Here is a 12,828-nt window from a genome sequence, read left to right on the forward strand (position 1 = left end):
CAAGCACCTGATTCTGCAGAGGTTCTAAGTAGAGGCAGAATCCGGACAACAAGGCATGTGCCAGGCCTCATTTGGCTTCTGCTATTGATCAGCTACACTCTGTTGTTACCTTCCCCATGGAAAAGGACCACAGCAGTTTACCGTCTCTGGCAAAGAAAAACGTTAACCTGCAGCATCCAACGGGCATCCCCAGGGTCTAATTTCGGCTGGGGCTCAGTCCTGGAATCCGTTTTCAAGGCCAAGGTCAGCACTAGGAGAGAAAACCTACTTCCAAAGTAGAGCATGTCTGAGCATGTGCAGAGCGTATGTAACCAGCCCTGTGCAGCCCAACTCATTTTGTTATTATTATTTCTTTATTCAGTGTATATACTGCCCTTCCTAAAGTGGTTCTGGGTGGTTTATATTAAAATCAAAAACACATAATAAAACAATTGGGGGGAAAAATTAAAACCCATTTTAACCAGATATTATTAAAAGCAGGTCAAAAAGATGGGTCTTTTGTCTCTCCTGAAAGCCTCCAAGGAAGATAATCTTCTTATATCCAAGAGAGATCATTCCACAACCTAGGGAAGACAACTGAGAAGGCCCGGTCCCAGGTCACCAACAGATGACTTGATGGCACCTGAAGATGGACCCCTCCTGAAGATCTTAATGAGTGCTGGGGATCTTGTAGAGAAAGGTCCTCTCTCAGGCCACCCAGGCCTAAGCCATTCAGGGCTTTAAAGGTAATAACCAGCACTTTTACTTTGCCCGGAAACATATCAGCAGCCAGTGCAGCTGTTTGAGAACTGGCGTAATGTGGTCAGGATACCCCAGAAACCAGTCTAGCTGCTGCATTTGGGACTAACTGTAGTTTCCAAACTACATATAAAGACAGCCCCACACAGAGCACATTGCAGTAGTCCAACGTGGAGGTTGCCAGCTGGTGCACCATTGTTTTCAGGTCATTCTCCTCAAGGAACGCACAGAGCTGTTGAATCAGTCGCAGCTGGTAAAAAGTGCTCCTGGACACAGCCTCAACCTGAGGCACCAGGGTGAGACCCGGGTCCAAGAGCACTCCCAAGCTACAAACCTCTCCTTTCCGGGGGAGTGTAACGTCATCCAGAACAGGATGTTCTATCCCATCTTGCAGATTACAACCCCCAACAATGAGCACCTCCATCTTGCTTGGATTCGGCTTCAATTTATTATCCCTCGTCCAGCCCATTTCTGCCTATAGGCAGGCATTTAAGGGGCTAATGTCATTTTCTAATATTGATGACAAGGAAAAATAGATTTGGGTGACATCACCATATTGATAACACCCAGCACCAAATCCCCTGATGACCTTGACCAGCAGTTTCATGTAGATGTTAAAAAGCATCAGTGACAGAATAGAGTCCTGAGGGACTCCATATAGTAGCCCCCGTTTAGAAGAGCAACTGTCACCAAGCACCACCATCTGAAATCTACCCGAGACATAGGAGTAGAACCACTCTAAAACAGTGCCCCCTATCCCCAACTCCCTCACGCAATCCAGAAGGATACCATGGTTGATGGTATCGAAAGCTGATGAGAGATCCAAAATAACCAGCAGAGTCACACACCTTCTGTCAGTTCCCTGGCAAAGGTCATCTATCAGGCCAACTAAGGCCATCTTAATCCCAGAGCCCACCCTAAATCTAGTTTGAAATGGGTCTAGATAATTAGCTTCCTTCAAGACCACTTGAAGCTGGTCAGCCACCACCCTCTCGAACAACGTACCCAACCATGGGAGGTTGGAGGGGATTGACAGCAGGAGGGAGGGCATGCCCTCAATTCCTGCCTGTGGCTTCCAGCGGCAACTGGTGGGCCACTGTGCAAAACAGGATGTTGGACTAGATGGGCCTTGGACCTGATCCAGCAGGGCTGTTCTGATGTTCTTATGAGACTGGCCTATCATTATCCATCACCAGGGGATCCAGAGCAGGCTTCTTAAGAAGGGGTCTCACCACCGCCTCCTTCAGACAAGGGGGCATCTTGCCCTCCCTCAGAGAGGTATGAATGACATCAACAAGGACAGCTCCAACAACCTCCCTGCAAGATGAAACCAGCCATGTTGGGCAAGGATCCAAAGAACAAGTAGTAGGCCCTACGCTCCAAGCAGCTTGTCCACATCCTCAGGAGTCACAAACTGAAACTGACCAATCTAATCCCACAAGAGGGATTGCTGGACACCCCACTATCTGGCCCTGCAGAAATACTGGAGCCCAGATCAGCCCAAATGCGAGAGATTTTATCTTAAAAGAATTCATTGGATATGTCACAGCGACACATTGTTTCCGGAAAGAGATTTGAAACTGAAGGTAAACCCCTAACAATGCCGAACATCTCTGCTGGATGAGAATTTGCAGACGCAATACGCATAGCATACAATTGCTTCCTTGCTGCATGTATTGCATAGGCCTTCAGATGGGCTCTTTGCTGTGTCTCATCAAATTCAAGATGAGTCCTCCTACACTTGCGCTCCAGTCATCTACCTTGCTGCTTCATCACCCGTAGCTCTTCCATTTACCATGGAGCTTATTTTGAAGTGGGTTGGAGAGGACACTTAGAAGCAATGGCCCGGTAATTTCCCTATTCCAGGTATTTTCCAGGACATCAACAGAATCAATGGCAGAACGACCTCCAAGGCCCTTTGGAACCCTACTGGATCCAACAGCCCTTTTGGGTGGACCATTCTAATAGATTCACCACCCCTGCAGGGATCACATGTGACTGTGAGACCAACCTGAACCAGGAAGTGGTCCATTCATGACAATGGGGAGACTACAGGAGGCCCCACCCACGGAACACCTCCCTGATCCGAGCAAAGGACCAAATCCAGCGTATGAACAGCAACATCCTAGGACTAATTGGGATAGGCCCATAGTTGCCATGGCAGCTATGAACCCCTGAGCAGCACCAGACAAGCCAGTCCCAAGATGGATGTTGAAATCACCCAGCACCAAAGCCTGGGCAACTCCAGCACCAACTCAGTGACCAGCTCCGTTAGCTCAGTTAGGGAGGTTGTGGGCAGTAGGGTGGATGGTACACCAACAGAACCCCCAGTCTATCCTGAGCCTCCAACCTAAGGTATCCACATTCAATATAAGCCAATTCTCTCACAGGGATCTTGTGAAGGGAGATGCTATGCACCACAGCCATGCCACCAGCACCATGCCACCCACTTCCCCTCCCCTTCTCAGTGACAGAGTACCCGGGGGGAAGAGGTTGGGCCCACACAGGCCCACTAGCCTCCACCAGCCAGGTCTCTGTTAGACAAGCCAGGTCAGCTCCTTCATCCATGATCAAGTCATTGGTGCTTTTGATTTTACTTTGAGCTGACCTGGCTCATCCAAGGTGAGGGGGCAGAGGCAAGGGCCGAGCCCTTTGGCACTGGCTTAGTCCTTCCACTGCTGCCCAGCTCAGCTCCCCCTTCAGTCAAGGCGGAGGAGAAAATGAGGAGGGTCTGCTGCTGTGGCCTGCGCAGGGTCCAGAAGGAGCCATCGGTCCAGCAGCATCGCCCAGCACACTGCTCTGTGGCAGCTGCGAATGGCGTGTGCCCACTTGTCCTTGGCGACCATGAGAAGTCAGAGGGTTCCAGAGGAAGAACCCTTCGCCTGGCACTGCGAGCTTCTGCCACGCCCTCCAGAGTCTCCCCTCAGCCCCCTTTGCAGGGCATCTCGGCCCCTTCATCGGATGCTCTTCTCCCCACCTGATGAGGAAGGCAGGGAGAGGCAGCCAGACTGGGGGAAATGCCAGAGCTGCTTAAGCAACGTGACAGAGCGGGGAGAGACCCTGTTTTCTCTGGAGGCTGTGCCAAGCCCAAGTCTTGGGAGAAGGTGCAGCTCCTGGAGAACAAAAGAGCTGGGTTGGAGAGGAAAGCTGAGCTCTCTCCAGGGCCTGGCTGCCTCCAGATCCCAGAGAAGGGGCCATATGTGACCAAGATTCTCCAGGCGGCTGAAATCCCCTCAGGCCAGGGAGCCAGGTTTGAGAGAGAGCGCTCTCTAGCTTAGCTCTCTCTTCTGCAATAACTGGGCCTTGTTTTGTTTAGTTTTCTAATGTTATGGATTTGGCTTTGTAGGATTCCTTGTCCAAACCAAGGAAACCAAACCAAACCTGCCCCCCACCCACAGGAGGGCTGCTGTGTTGCAGCTGTTTGTTTGTGTGTTTGTTTGTTTATTTGATTGGTTGATTTAAATGCATTTTTACCACCTGTAACAAAGGTTTAGAGCAGGTGGGTTATGTTTGGGTGTTCTTGAGCTATTCAATGTGTTGTAAACACATTTCCTCCAGCTCAAATTACAGAAGAGGCAAGGAGAGGCCAACCCTTTTCTGAGTGGTTTTAGAAGGCAGTGGGGGCAGGATTTTGCTAAAATGGTGGAGGGGGGAGTCTGGGGTGGGGCTTGTGAATTGTGAAGCGAATGCCAGCAGGGCGTTTTCCAGACTAGCTGCTCATCATCAGCAAAATATCTCCGTTCTGGCAAGTTGCATTCCGGACATAAACAGCAGGGAGAGCAGTCTCGCAGCAACTAACAACCCCCCAAAACTGCAACTTTTTCATGCTAAATGTACAACGTCCTTGCTCTATATCACAGTGATTAAAATTGCAACAAGGCATTGGCAATGTGGATGGCACCCTGCTGTCCACGTAGGGACTGTGGTGTCACGACACAGGAAGTGTGGAAGCCCACTTCCGAGATGCGTCCTGACCCCATTGCAGGGTCTAGTCTGGAAAGCACCTGGAGATTCCAGCTCCACGTTCCTGGTGGTTCTGAGCTCGAGCAAAACAGCACTTGCATTTCACTCTCAGTAGAACATTTGGCAGGAGGGGGGCAGCATCATTTCGTATTTATTTCCATTTCTCTGTCTTGCCCCTCATTGGCTACTCTTCATATTTTCAGAAATGATGTATTACTGTATTATTATACTATAGTCATGATGGATCTGGAGGACTATAGGCAGAGGTCATTTCACAATTCTTTATTTTAAGACTTTAAAAAAAAGTTTATGATTTTGTATAGGGCTCCACAAATAAAAATTCCTTCAACTTTTACTGACACACCCCTCCTCACTCCACAACTGGCCAAGGGGGCCTGCCTCTCCATGTGCAATCCGCACATGTCTAGTTTTGTAAACACAGAACTAAGTGTGACCACATCTGCACCATTACCTACTCCAACCATTTCTATGCTGCTTTTCCAAGGGGTTCCAGGAGGCTCATCAGCTTTTAAACACATGGGTGTGTGTGTGTGTGTGTGTGTGTGTGTGTGTTGAGATCCACGAAGCAGCCCCTGGTGAAGGGAAGCCCTTCTGGGTCTGCTCACTGCCTAGAGGGGAGGCCACCACCTTGAGCTCCGTAAAGGCAAGGTGGGATAAATAAAGACTCAAGAACCCGCCACTCCTCAAGAGCAAGAAACTGCAGGCTTGCCTCCTGCTTGCTCCAGCAGCCTCTTGCCACACCAGTCAGTAGACTGGGATTCCCAGCAACCTCATGCCTGGTTTCCCTTCTAACATCACCATTTGACTCACGGGAATGCTTCATGGCCCACTTCCTTACATTCAAGCCATCACTTTGTTTTGTGAGGGTGCCAAGAATCGCCATCAGCCTCCCAGGACAACGGCTCCCAGGCTTCCCTCACTGGCGCTCGCTTCCACCGGCAGTGCAGATGTGCCCTCCTGGAGGCAGAGGCTGTGCACCCCACCACAGCTCTGGCTCGGCTTTCCCCAGGTGGTTGACAAACAAGCAGCCCACTCTCAACCCTCCGAAGCATCGCTGGGGGGGGGAGGGCTCAGCCTTAACCCAGACAGGGCAGAACTTGAACACTGGAGATGCCACACCGGAGGGCTAGTGAGGCACCCCCTGGTGTGTTTGGGTGCCCTGGGAGAGGCTGTGCCCAGCCCAGCCCACGCAGAGGGCCACTGCAGCAGGACACAGAGCAGAGGGCGGAACAGGGGCCACCTTCAGACTGGCCAGAAAGCAGCCAGGGCCCCACCAAGGGAGCAGGGGGGAGCTGTGACTCTCTTGCAAGGGATGAAGTGGGACTGGAGTCAGGAGAACCCCCTGCCCTTTTCAGAGGAGTGTCCGGAGGGCTTGCTTGCCTCAGGACCACCCGGAAGAAGTGGCAGAAGAGGAGCCAGCGCTGGGCTCCCCTGGCCCACCAAGGCAGAGGTCTGATGAAGACTCACTGCTCCCCCCAACTGGAGCCAGCCGCTCACACTGGCTTGCTCTGCATGGAAGCTCCTCTCTGGCTTTTAGCAGCCTCGCCTCAACTCTCCAGGTGAAGAAGCACTTGGCCCAACCCAGAGCCCTCTGAGGTGCATGGGAAGGTGAAACGGGGAGGGGCTCTCCCTTCCCAGAAAAGCAGCACACCCCACAGTCGGCCAGCTGACCTCCTTGCCCTGCACATCCACAGGCAGGCAACAGCTGTGCCCAGCCAAAGCTGCTTGGCAAGGCCAGGCCAGGCGAGGGGCAGGGAGGGGACCACAAGAGGGGAGACCCACGCCACCCACCTCTGCGGCAGATGCAGCAGTTCTCTTCCAGTTCAACCAGCTTATGGCAGTGCAGGGGAGGGTGGACTCACTGGACCGGGCATCTCTTTCTCAGCAAGGTGCCTGCTGAAGCATCTCTGACCCAGAGCTTACCTATAGCCTCTGCTTTTACCCCTAAACTTTGCAACCCCCTCCCTTCTGGATATGACTAGGCTTCCATCTCTCCCCACCCTGCCCCTCCCCACCTGCCCCCTGCCCCCCCTTAAATAGTGCAGTCCCCTTCTCACTTCTCAGAGTAAACTCTGTACTAGGTGTTTGTATTTTAAGCCAATGCACTTGTATACAGGTGAAACTCGGAAAATTAGAATATCGTGCAAAAGTCCATTAATTTCAGTAATGCAAATTAAAAGGTGAAACGGATATATGAGACAGACGCATTACATGCAAAGCGAGATAAGTCAAGCCTTAATTTGTTATAATTGTGATGATCATGGCATACAGCTCATGAAAACCCCAAATCCACAATCTCAGAAATTTAGAATATTACATGGAACCAATAAGACAAGGATTGAAGAATAGAACAATATCGGACCTCTGAAAAGTATACAGTGTACTGTGCTTGATTGGCCAGCAAACTCGCCTGACCTGACCCCATAGAGAATCTATGGGGCATTGCCAAGAGAAGGATGAGAGACATGAGACCAAACAATGCAGAATTGCTGAAGGCCGCTATTGAAGCATCCTGGTCTTCCATAACACCTCATCAGTGCCACAGGCTGATAGCATCCATGCCACGCCGCATTGAGGCAGTAATTGTTGCAAAAGGGGCCCAAACCAAGTACTGAATACATATGCATGCTTATACTTTATATATATATATCAGTTTCACCTTTTAATTTGCATTACTGAAATTAATGGACTTTTGCACGATATTCTAATTTTCCGAGTTTCATCTGTAAATGGCTTTGACTTTTTAACTTCTATAAGGGCACAATATACAGAAGGAACAGAGTGAGAAGGGGCTTTGGTAGCATTACGGACATTCATTTGGACCAGTAGGAGTCTGGAGGCGTTACGCCCTCGTGAAAACAATCTATGGAAAGTCCCTGAGGAAAACATTTAGTCAAAACCCATCTGACTTGACAAGAATCCAAGAGGACTTCAACTCACTTGGAAGTACAGCATTACTACATATGTCTTAGGACTTTTACAATACTTACCCAGCATATGGAGGAGGATTTTGAATGTTTTATGTCTTTAAAAGAACTATCAAGTTTTAATCTATTTTATGCAGCATTTTTGTTTTTTATCATTAGAATACCCATCTATATTCTTATTCTTTGGAGTTCTATATTATAGCCTAGGACCATATTACATTTCCCTGGTCGTTTGCATTGCTTTGGTTGGCCTTTTTGGATCAGGTTTATACCCTGCTTTGTGTTGTGTATCTGCTTGCTCAGGTGGGCATCCTTGGGAGAGCTGGGGCCTTCTGCACAGCCTTCTGCTAGGGATGGGCACAGAACCAGTCTGGAGGCCCTTTATGGGCCTCCGAACCAGTTCAAAAGACCGGCGGTTCCACCGATTCAAAGGCAGGGGGGTTGTCTTTAAGGGTGGGGGAGGGTGCACTTACCCCTCCCTCCACTTTCCCCCCATTGGCGCTCGGTTTTTTGAAAGCCCGTCAGGGCGGCAGCGTACCTCCCAGCCACCCCATTGACCCCTTGGCCGGAAGTACCCAATGCACCTGCATGTGTTGGATGCACACGCGCATAAAGCACATTGCACACTGCCCCACATGCATGCTCGTGTGCACGCTCTGCACATACATGCATCCAACACACACAGGCACGTTGGGTACTTCTGGGTACTTCCAGTCAAGGGGGCAGTGGGGCAGCACGGAGGTATGCTGCTGCCCCAACAGACTTTCAAAAAACCAAGCGCCAGAAGGGTGAAAGTGGAGGGAGGGGTAAGTGCGTCCTCCCCCACCCTTAAAGACACCCCCCCTTGAACACCCCCCGGCCGGTTCCATGCACATCCCTCCCTTCCACTGCCCGTGCTCCTCCTGGGCCACCTGCTTGCTGCCTGTGCCCACTCTGCCCCCAGCCCAGACCCGGGCGACCCTCTGTCACCCTGGCCAGATCTCCTTGGAGTCCGATCCGCTGCTGCTGAGGTGCTGAGAGACTAGCAAGAGGCGGCACAGTGAGGCACCCCACAGACGTGGCCTCCCGGGGCTTCCGAGCTGGCCTCCAGGTTCCGCCGTCCGCTCTTGCGCCATCACCAGCACGGCGGCGCCTGCACCTGCTCTGCCATCCTGACCAGGACAGGAGTTCTTCACAGCCCTGCTGTGACCAGCAGCAGCAGCACTTGCGCCAGGGGCCAGCAAGGAGGGGCTCTCCTCATGGCACAACTCTGGGGCCTTCTGGGAGCAACAGAGAGACTCGCTGCAAGGGTCAAGGGGGAAGTGCGGCCTCACACTGCAGGAGGGATTGGGACCAGAGGACTCTCCAGAGGGAATCCGGAGTCCCAGGAGGGGCTGAAATCTCACGCCTGGGCTACAAAGCGGCCTCTCCCCGAGGCAAACCCATGCTCCATCAAACCAGCCTCAACTGCTCTGACTGGCAGCCACTCCCCAGGCTGGTGGGCTTCCTCCGGAGGTCCTGGAGACTCAGACTGGGACCTTCTGTCTGTCTGCCAAGCACACCCCGCTGCTGCGGAGCCATGTTGGGCCCTCCCCGCTCTGTGCCAGAGCTTGTCCATGAAGGTTCTCCACCTGGCAGCTGCTCCACCGATCCCTGGGCTAGGCCAAGGACGGATGCCACAACAAGACAGCCCGAGGCCAGCTCAGCCAGACTGGGAGATCATCGAGTCTTGCTGACGGAACACAAAAACGGAACTGCTGGAATAGGGCGCCAAAGGCCACCTCGGAGTCTGCCTCCCAAGGGAGGCTGCAGCAGCCACTGCTGGGCTTGTAAAGGCAGACAGAGGGGCAGAGGCAGAGCCAGAACAGGGCCCGGCAGCACATTGCTCAGGAGCAGCCCATGTGCCCCCTGGCAGGGGTGCCTTCCTGGGGAGGGGAGCCCAGCCACGCACCCTCCGCTGCTCCTTTGGCCTCGCTTGCCAGGGATGCCTTGGGGAGAAAGAAAGAAAGAAAGAGCAGGCCTGCAGGCCCCCCCCCTCCCTGCAACACCCACAATTTCCACCACATGGTCTTCTTTGTTTGACAGGCTGCCAGCCGTGGCTAATGGCTACGGGAGGCCACTGGGGTGTCCACCCCACTCACAACATGCCGCCTCGGAGGGCCTTTTGCTTTTCTTCCCATCCCTGGAAATGGCCCTTTCTTCAGGACCTTCAGCTGCCACAAGGCCCACTTGCTCCCCACAAACTAGCCCCACGGGAGAGATACAAACTCCTCTCCCAAGCCCTCCTCTTGCAGGCCAAGCTGCAGCTCTTGCTTCCATGGTGGGGCCTGCTGTCCTCCTTTGGGTCCTCCTCTTCCAGGTGTCTTGTCTTCATTCCCACCAAGAGGGCTTCCATTCTCCCCCCTCCCCGCCCCCGCCGCCCCCACCGGCCACGCACACACTTTGAAGCCCAGGACACAAGTGGTCGGATCAGAACAGCCAATCCTACACTCCACACCCCAGTTCAGCAGCAGTCCCCAGGGCAGGGGTGCAAGAGGGCCATGCCGGTTCTTCCTGGGAAGGCCGCACACTCCCCAACACATGGCAGGGAAGACCAGCCTGTCCAGACAAGTGGCATCTCCCAGAAGCCCCATGGAGCTCACAGGTGGGTCACATTGGCGCTCGGACCACAGCCAGGGCCTCCTGCCTTGGGGTAATACCCACCCCTCAAGGGTGCCCCACAACCTCCTGTCTATGGGATTGGGTGTGGTTCTTGTCCTAATGGAAGCCTGGGAACTCAAGGGCTGTGGATGCCACTTCCTGGCTTGGCCTGGTGCCCTCCACAACAGCAGAGTGCCTGCCCCCCCCCCATCCCATGTAGAGGAGCTTCCTTTCTCTCTGTAATGGGAGTTTAGGCCCCAATGGAGAGGCAGCAGAGAAGAAAATACAACCTGAGCTGGAGCAAGAGAGAGCAAATGGGCTGACCAGGCAAGCTCTGCTGGGATTCAAGCGAGGGGGATTAATCAAGCAAAATCTGATGGGTTTGGCTACAAACACATTAAAGGGATTGGATGAAGTGGGGGAGGGCGAGAGAGCAAGCGAGGGCCTGGGGGAGGGCACAACGGATGGAGATCCCAAGGACAGATGGGGGGGGGAGTGACTGAGAGGAACAGCTGGAAACTTCCACCTCCAAGCTGGGAATTGCCCCTGGGGAGGACCAGGAGCCCTCACTGTGATAGGATTTCAGAAGACGAAGCCCCCTCACCCCAGTGGCTGGGAAGAATCCCAATGCCCCTCACAATGAAGACGAACTTGATCCAGCCGGCATCTATTCTGTAGAGAGGAGCTGGGAGGGAGCCTCTGCTGGGAACACCCCACTGGAGAAGTGGGCAGGAAAGGGAGCTCATCAGTGGTACCCAGAGATGGGCCCAAATTGAGTCAGAGGATCCAGGCAAGAAGCTGGCCCAGGCCTCTGTGGCTGGCTGGGGCAGAGGAGGCCACTCTGGGGTGGGTGGAGGCAGGGAAAGGCGTGGAGATGCAGGCCCCTGGGAGCAGGTGGGTGGTGGACACACAAAGGTCCCAGGCAGGAGGGAGCATCGGAGGGACCTCAGGGCAAGCAGGTCCAGAGCTCACTGGCTCTCTGGCCAAGGGGAAGAAGAAGGCAAGGCAAGGCAGCCCCAGCGCAAGAGGGGCGCTCTCTCCAGCCGAATGCCAAGGCAACTCCCTGGAGCCCAAGAGCCTGACCTGCCTCAGCCCACAAGTTACTTCTAGCCGGCCGCACCCTGGGTCTCCTTATGCAGGCATGGCAGGTAACCGCGGGGGCAAACAGGCCAGGCCAGCCACCAAGGGCTGAGGAGGCAGCCCGGGCCAAGCGGCTCCGAAGGGAGGTCCCACCAAATCCAGCAGGAGGTGCTGCTGCAGCAGCGGGTCTCCCGCTGCCTCCCCGCCCCGCGATGCCTGCCCCCCACCGGGCCCCCATTCGGTTGTCCTCTGGCCAGGCCAGGCCGGGGTCGTCTCGTCGGGACTGGGGGCCCTCCGGCGTCCAGTGGCCCTCCCAGCACGCGAGGACTCCCGGCCCATCCCCGCGGCCTCGGGGCGGCTCTTACCTGCATCCCGGCGGCGAGAGCGAATGGAAGGTGGAGAGCGAGAACATCTCCGCCCGATCCGCCATCTTCTCCGCGGCGCAGCCGAGCTGAGGCGGGCGCGGCGGGAGCGGAGCGGGGCGAGGCCGGCGGGGGGTGGGAGAAGAGGAGGAGGAGGCGGCGGCGGCGGCGGCGGGGACCAGGCCGGGCCCAGCGAGGCGCGGTGGGGACGGGCGGGGACTCACTGCGGAGGCGCCTGCTGCTGCTGCTGCTGCTGTTGCCCGAAGCCGCGGCCAGCTGCAGCCATCGCTCGCTCTCCGGCAAGGCCCGAGTAAACAGCGCACGCAGCGAGCGCGCGGGGCTGGGAGAGGCCCGGGGGCTGCACCTCCTCCCTCCGGCTGCGGAGCGGAGCGGGGCGGGCGGCAGCCAATATCCACCAGCCCGGCGACGCGCGGGGAGGAGGAGGGGCGAGGCCGGGCGAGGCTCAACAGCGCCCCCAAGCCAATGCAGATGCGGCGGCGGCGGCGGTGGTTGCGCTACAGCAGAAGTGGCCTCCGCGCTGCCGCCCCCTCCTGCCCCACAGCCCATAAAGAGTCCCCTGGTAGCGGCGCCCCCCGCAAGACTGAAGGGAGCCGCCGCCGCCGCCGCCGCCGCCGGGGCCCGCCCTAGCACGGGGGACGGGGGCCATCAGGCCTCCCCACTCGGCCGCCCGGGAGTGGCCTTCGGCCACCCTCGCCTGAAGGACCTCGCAGCCGCCCCTGCCTGGCTGGACCCTGCAGTTGGGGGCGCTTTATTGCGGCGGGAGGGGGGGGTCCAGGCCAGCAGCAGCACCCCCGCGGCAGAGCCCCCTCCGCCAAGAGCCCCGCGGGGAGCCGCACGCGGAGGAGGAGCTGTCCGCTGCGGTGGTGCTGAAGAGCGGCCGGGCCGAGGGGGCTGGCTGGCGGCGGAGCTGTCCTGGGCCTGGTGCTGAAGCGGAGCCCGCGCCTGCGGGAGGACGAGGCGGGGGCCTCCCTTGACCCTCGCCGGGCGGGGACGTGCGGGCAGGAGCCAGCCAGACTGAGCCGCGCAGCGAGGGGTGGGTGGGCAGGCGGGCTGCCCTCCTCTCCCTCCCAGGGTCTCTGCTGCGCTAAGGCGGCCAG

The 12,828-nt window shown here is 55.8% G+C and overlaps 1 protein-coding gene across 2 annotated transcripts in view; it reads right to left on the reverse strand.

The window, feature by feature from the left end:
• MAPK8IP2 (mitogen-activated protein kinase 8 interacting protein 2) overlaps positions 1-12,112 on the reverse strand; it is a 59,773-nt gene extending 47,661 nt beyond the window's left edge. The window contains exon 1 of one of the 2 annotated variants that reach the window (XM_053257126.1): positions 11,714-12,112. In XM_053257126.1, the coding sequence (XP_053113101.1) occupies positions 11,714-11,778 (65 nt within the window). In that variant the 5' untranslated portion in view covers positions 11,779-12,112. The remainder of the gene's footprint in view (positions 1-11,713) is intronic. The other variant, XM_053257127.1, reaches the window with a different exon arrangement.
• Between the last annotated feature and the right edge of the window lie 716 nt (positions 12,113-12,828).

This window comes from Hemicordylus capensis, chromosome 5 (assembly GCF_027244095.1).
Source record: "Hemicordylus capensis ecotype Gifberg chromosome 5, rHemCap1.1.pri, whole genome shotgun sequence".
Taxonomy (NCBI): Eukaryota; Metazoa; Chordata; class Lepidosauria; order Squamata; family Cordylidae; genus Hemicordylus; species Hemicordylus capensis.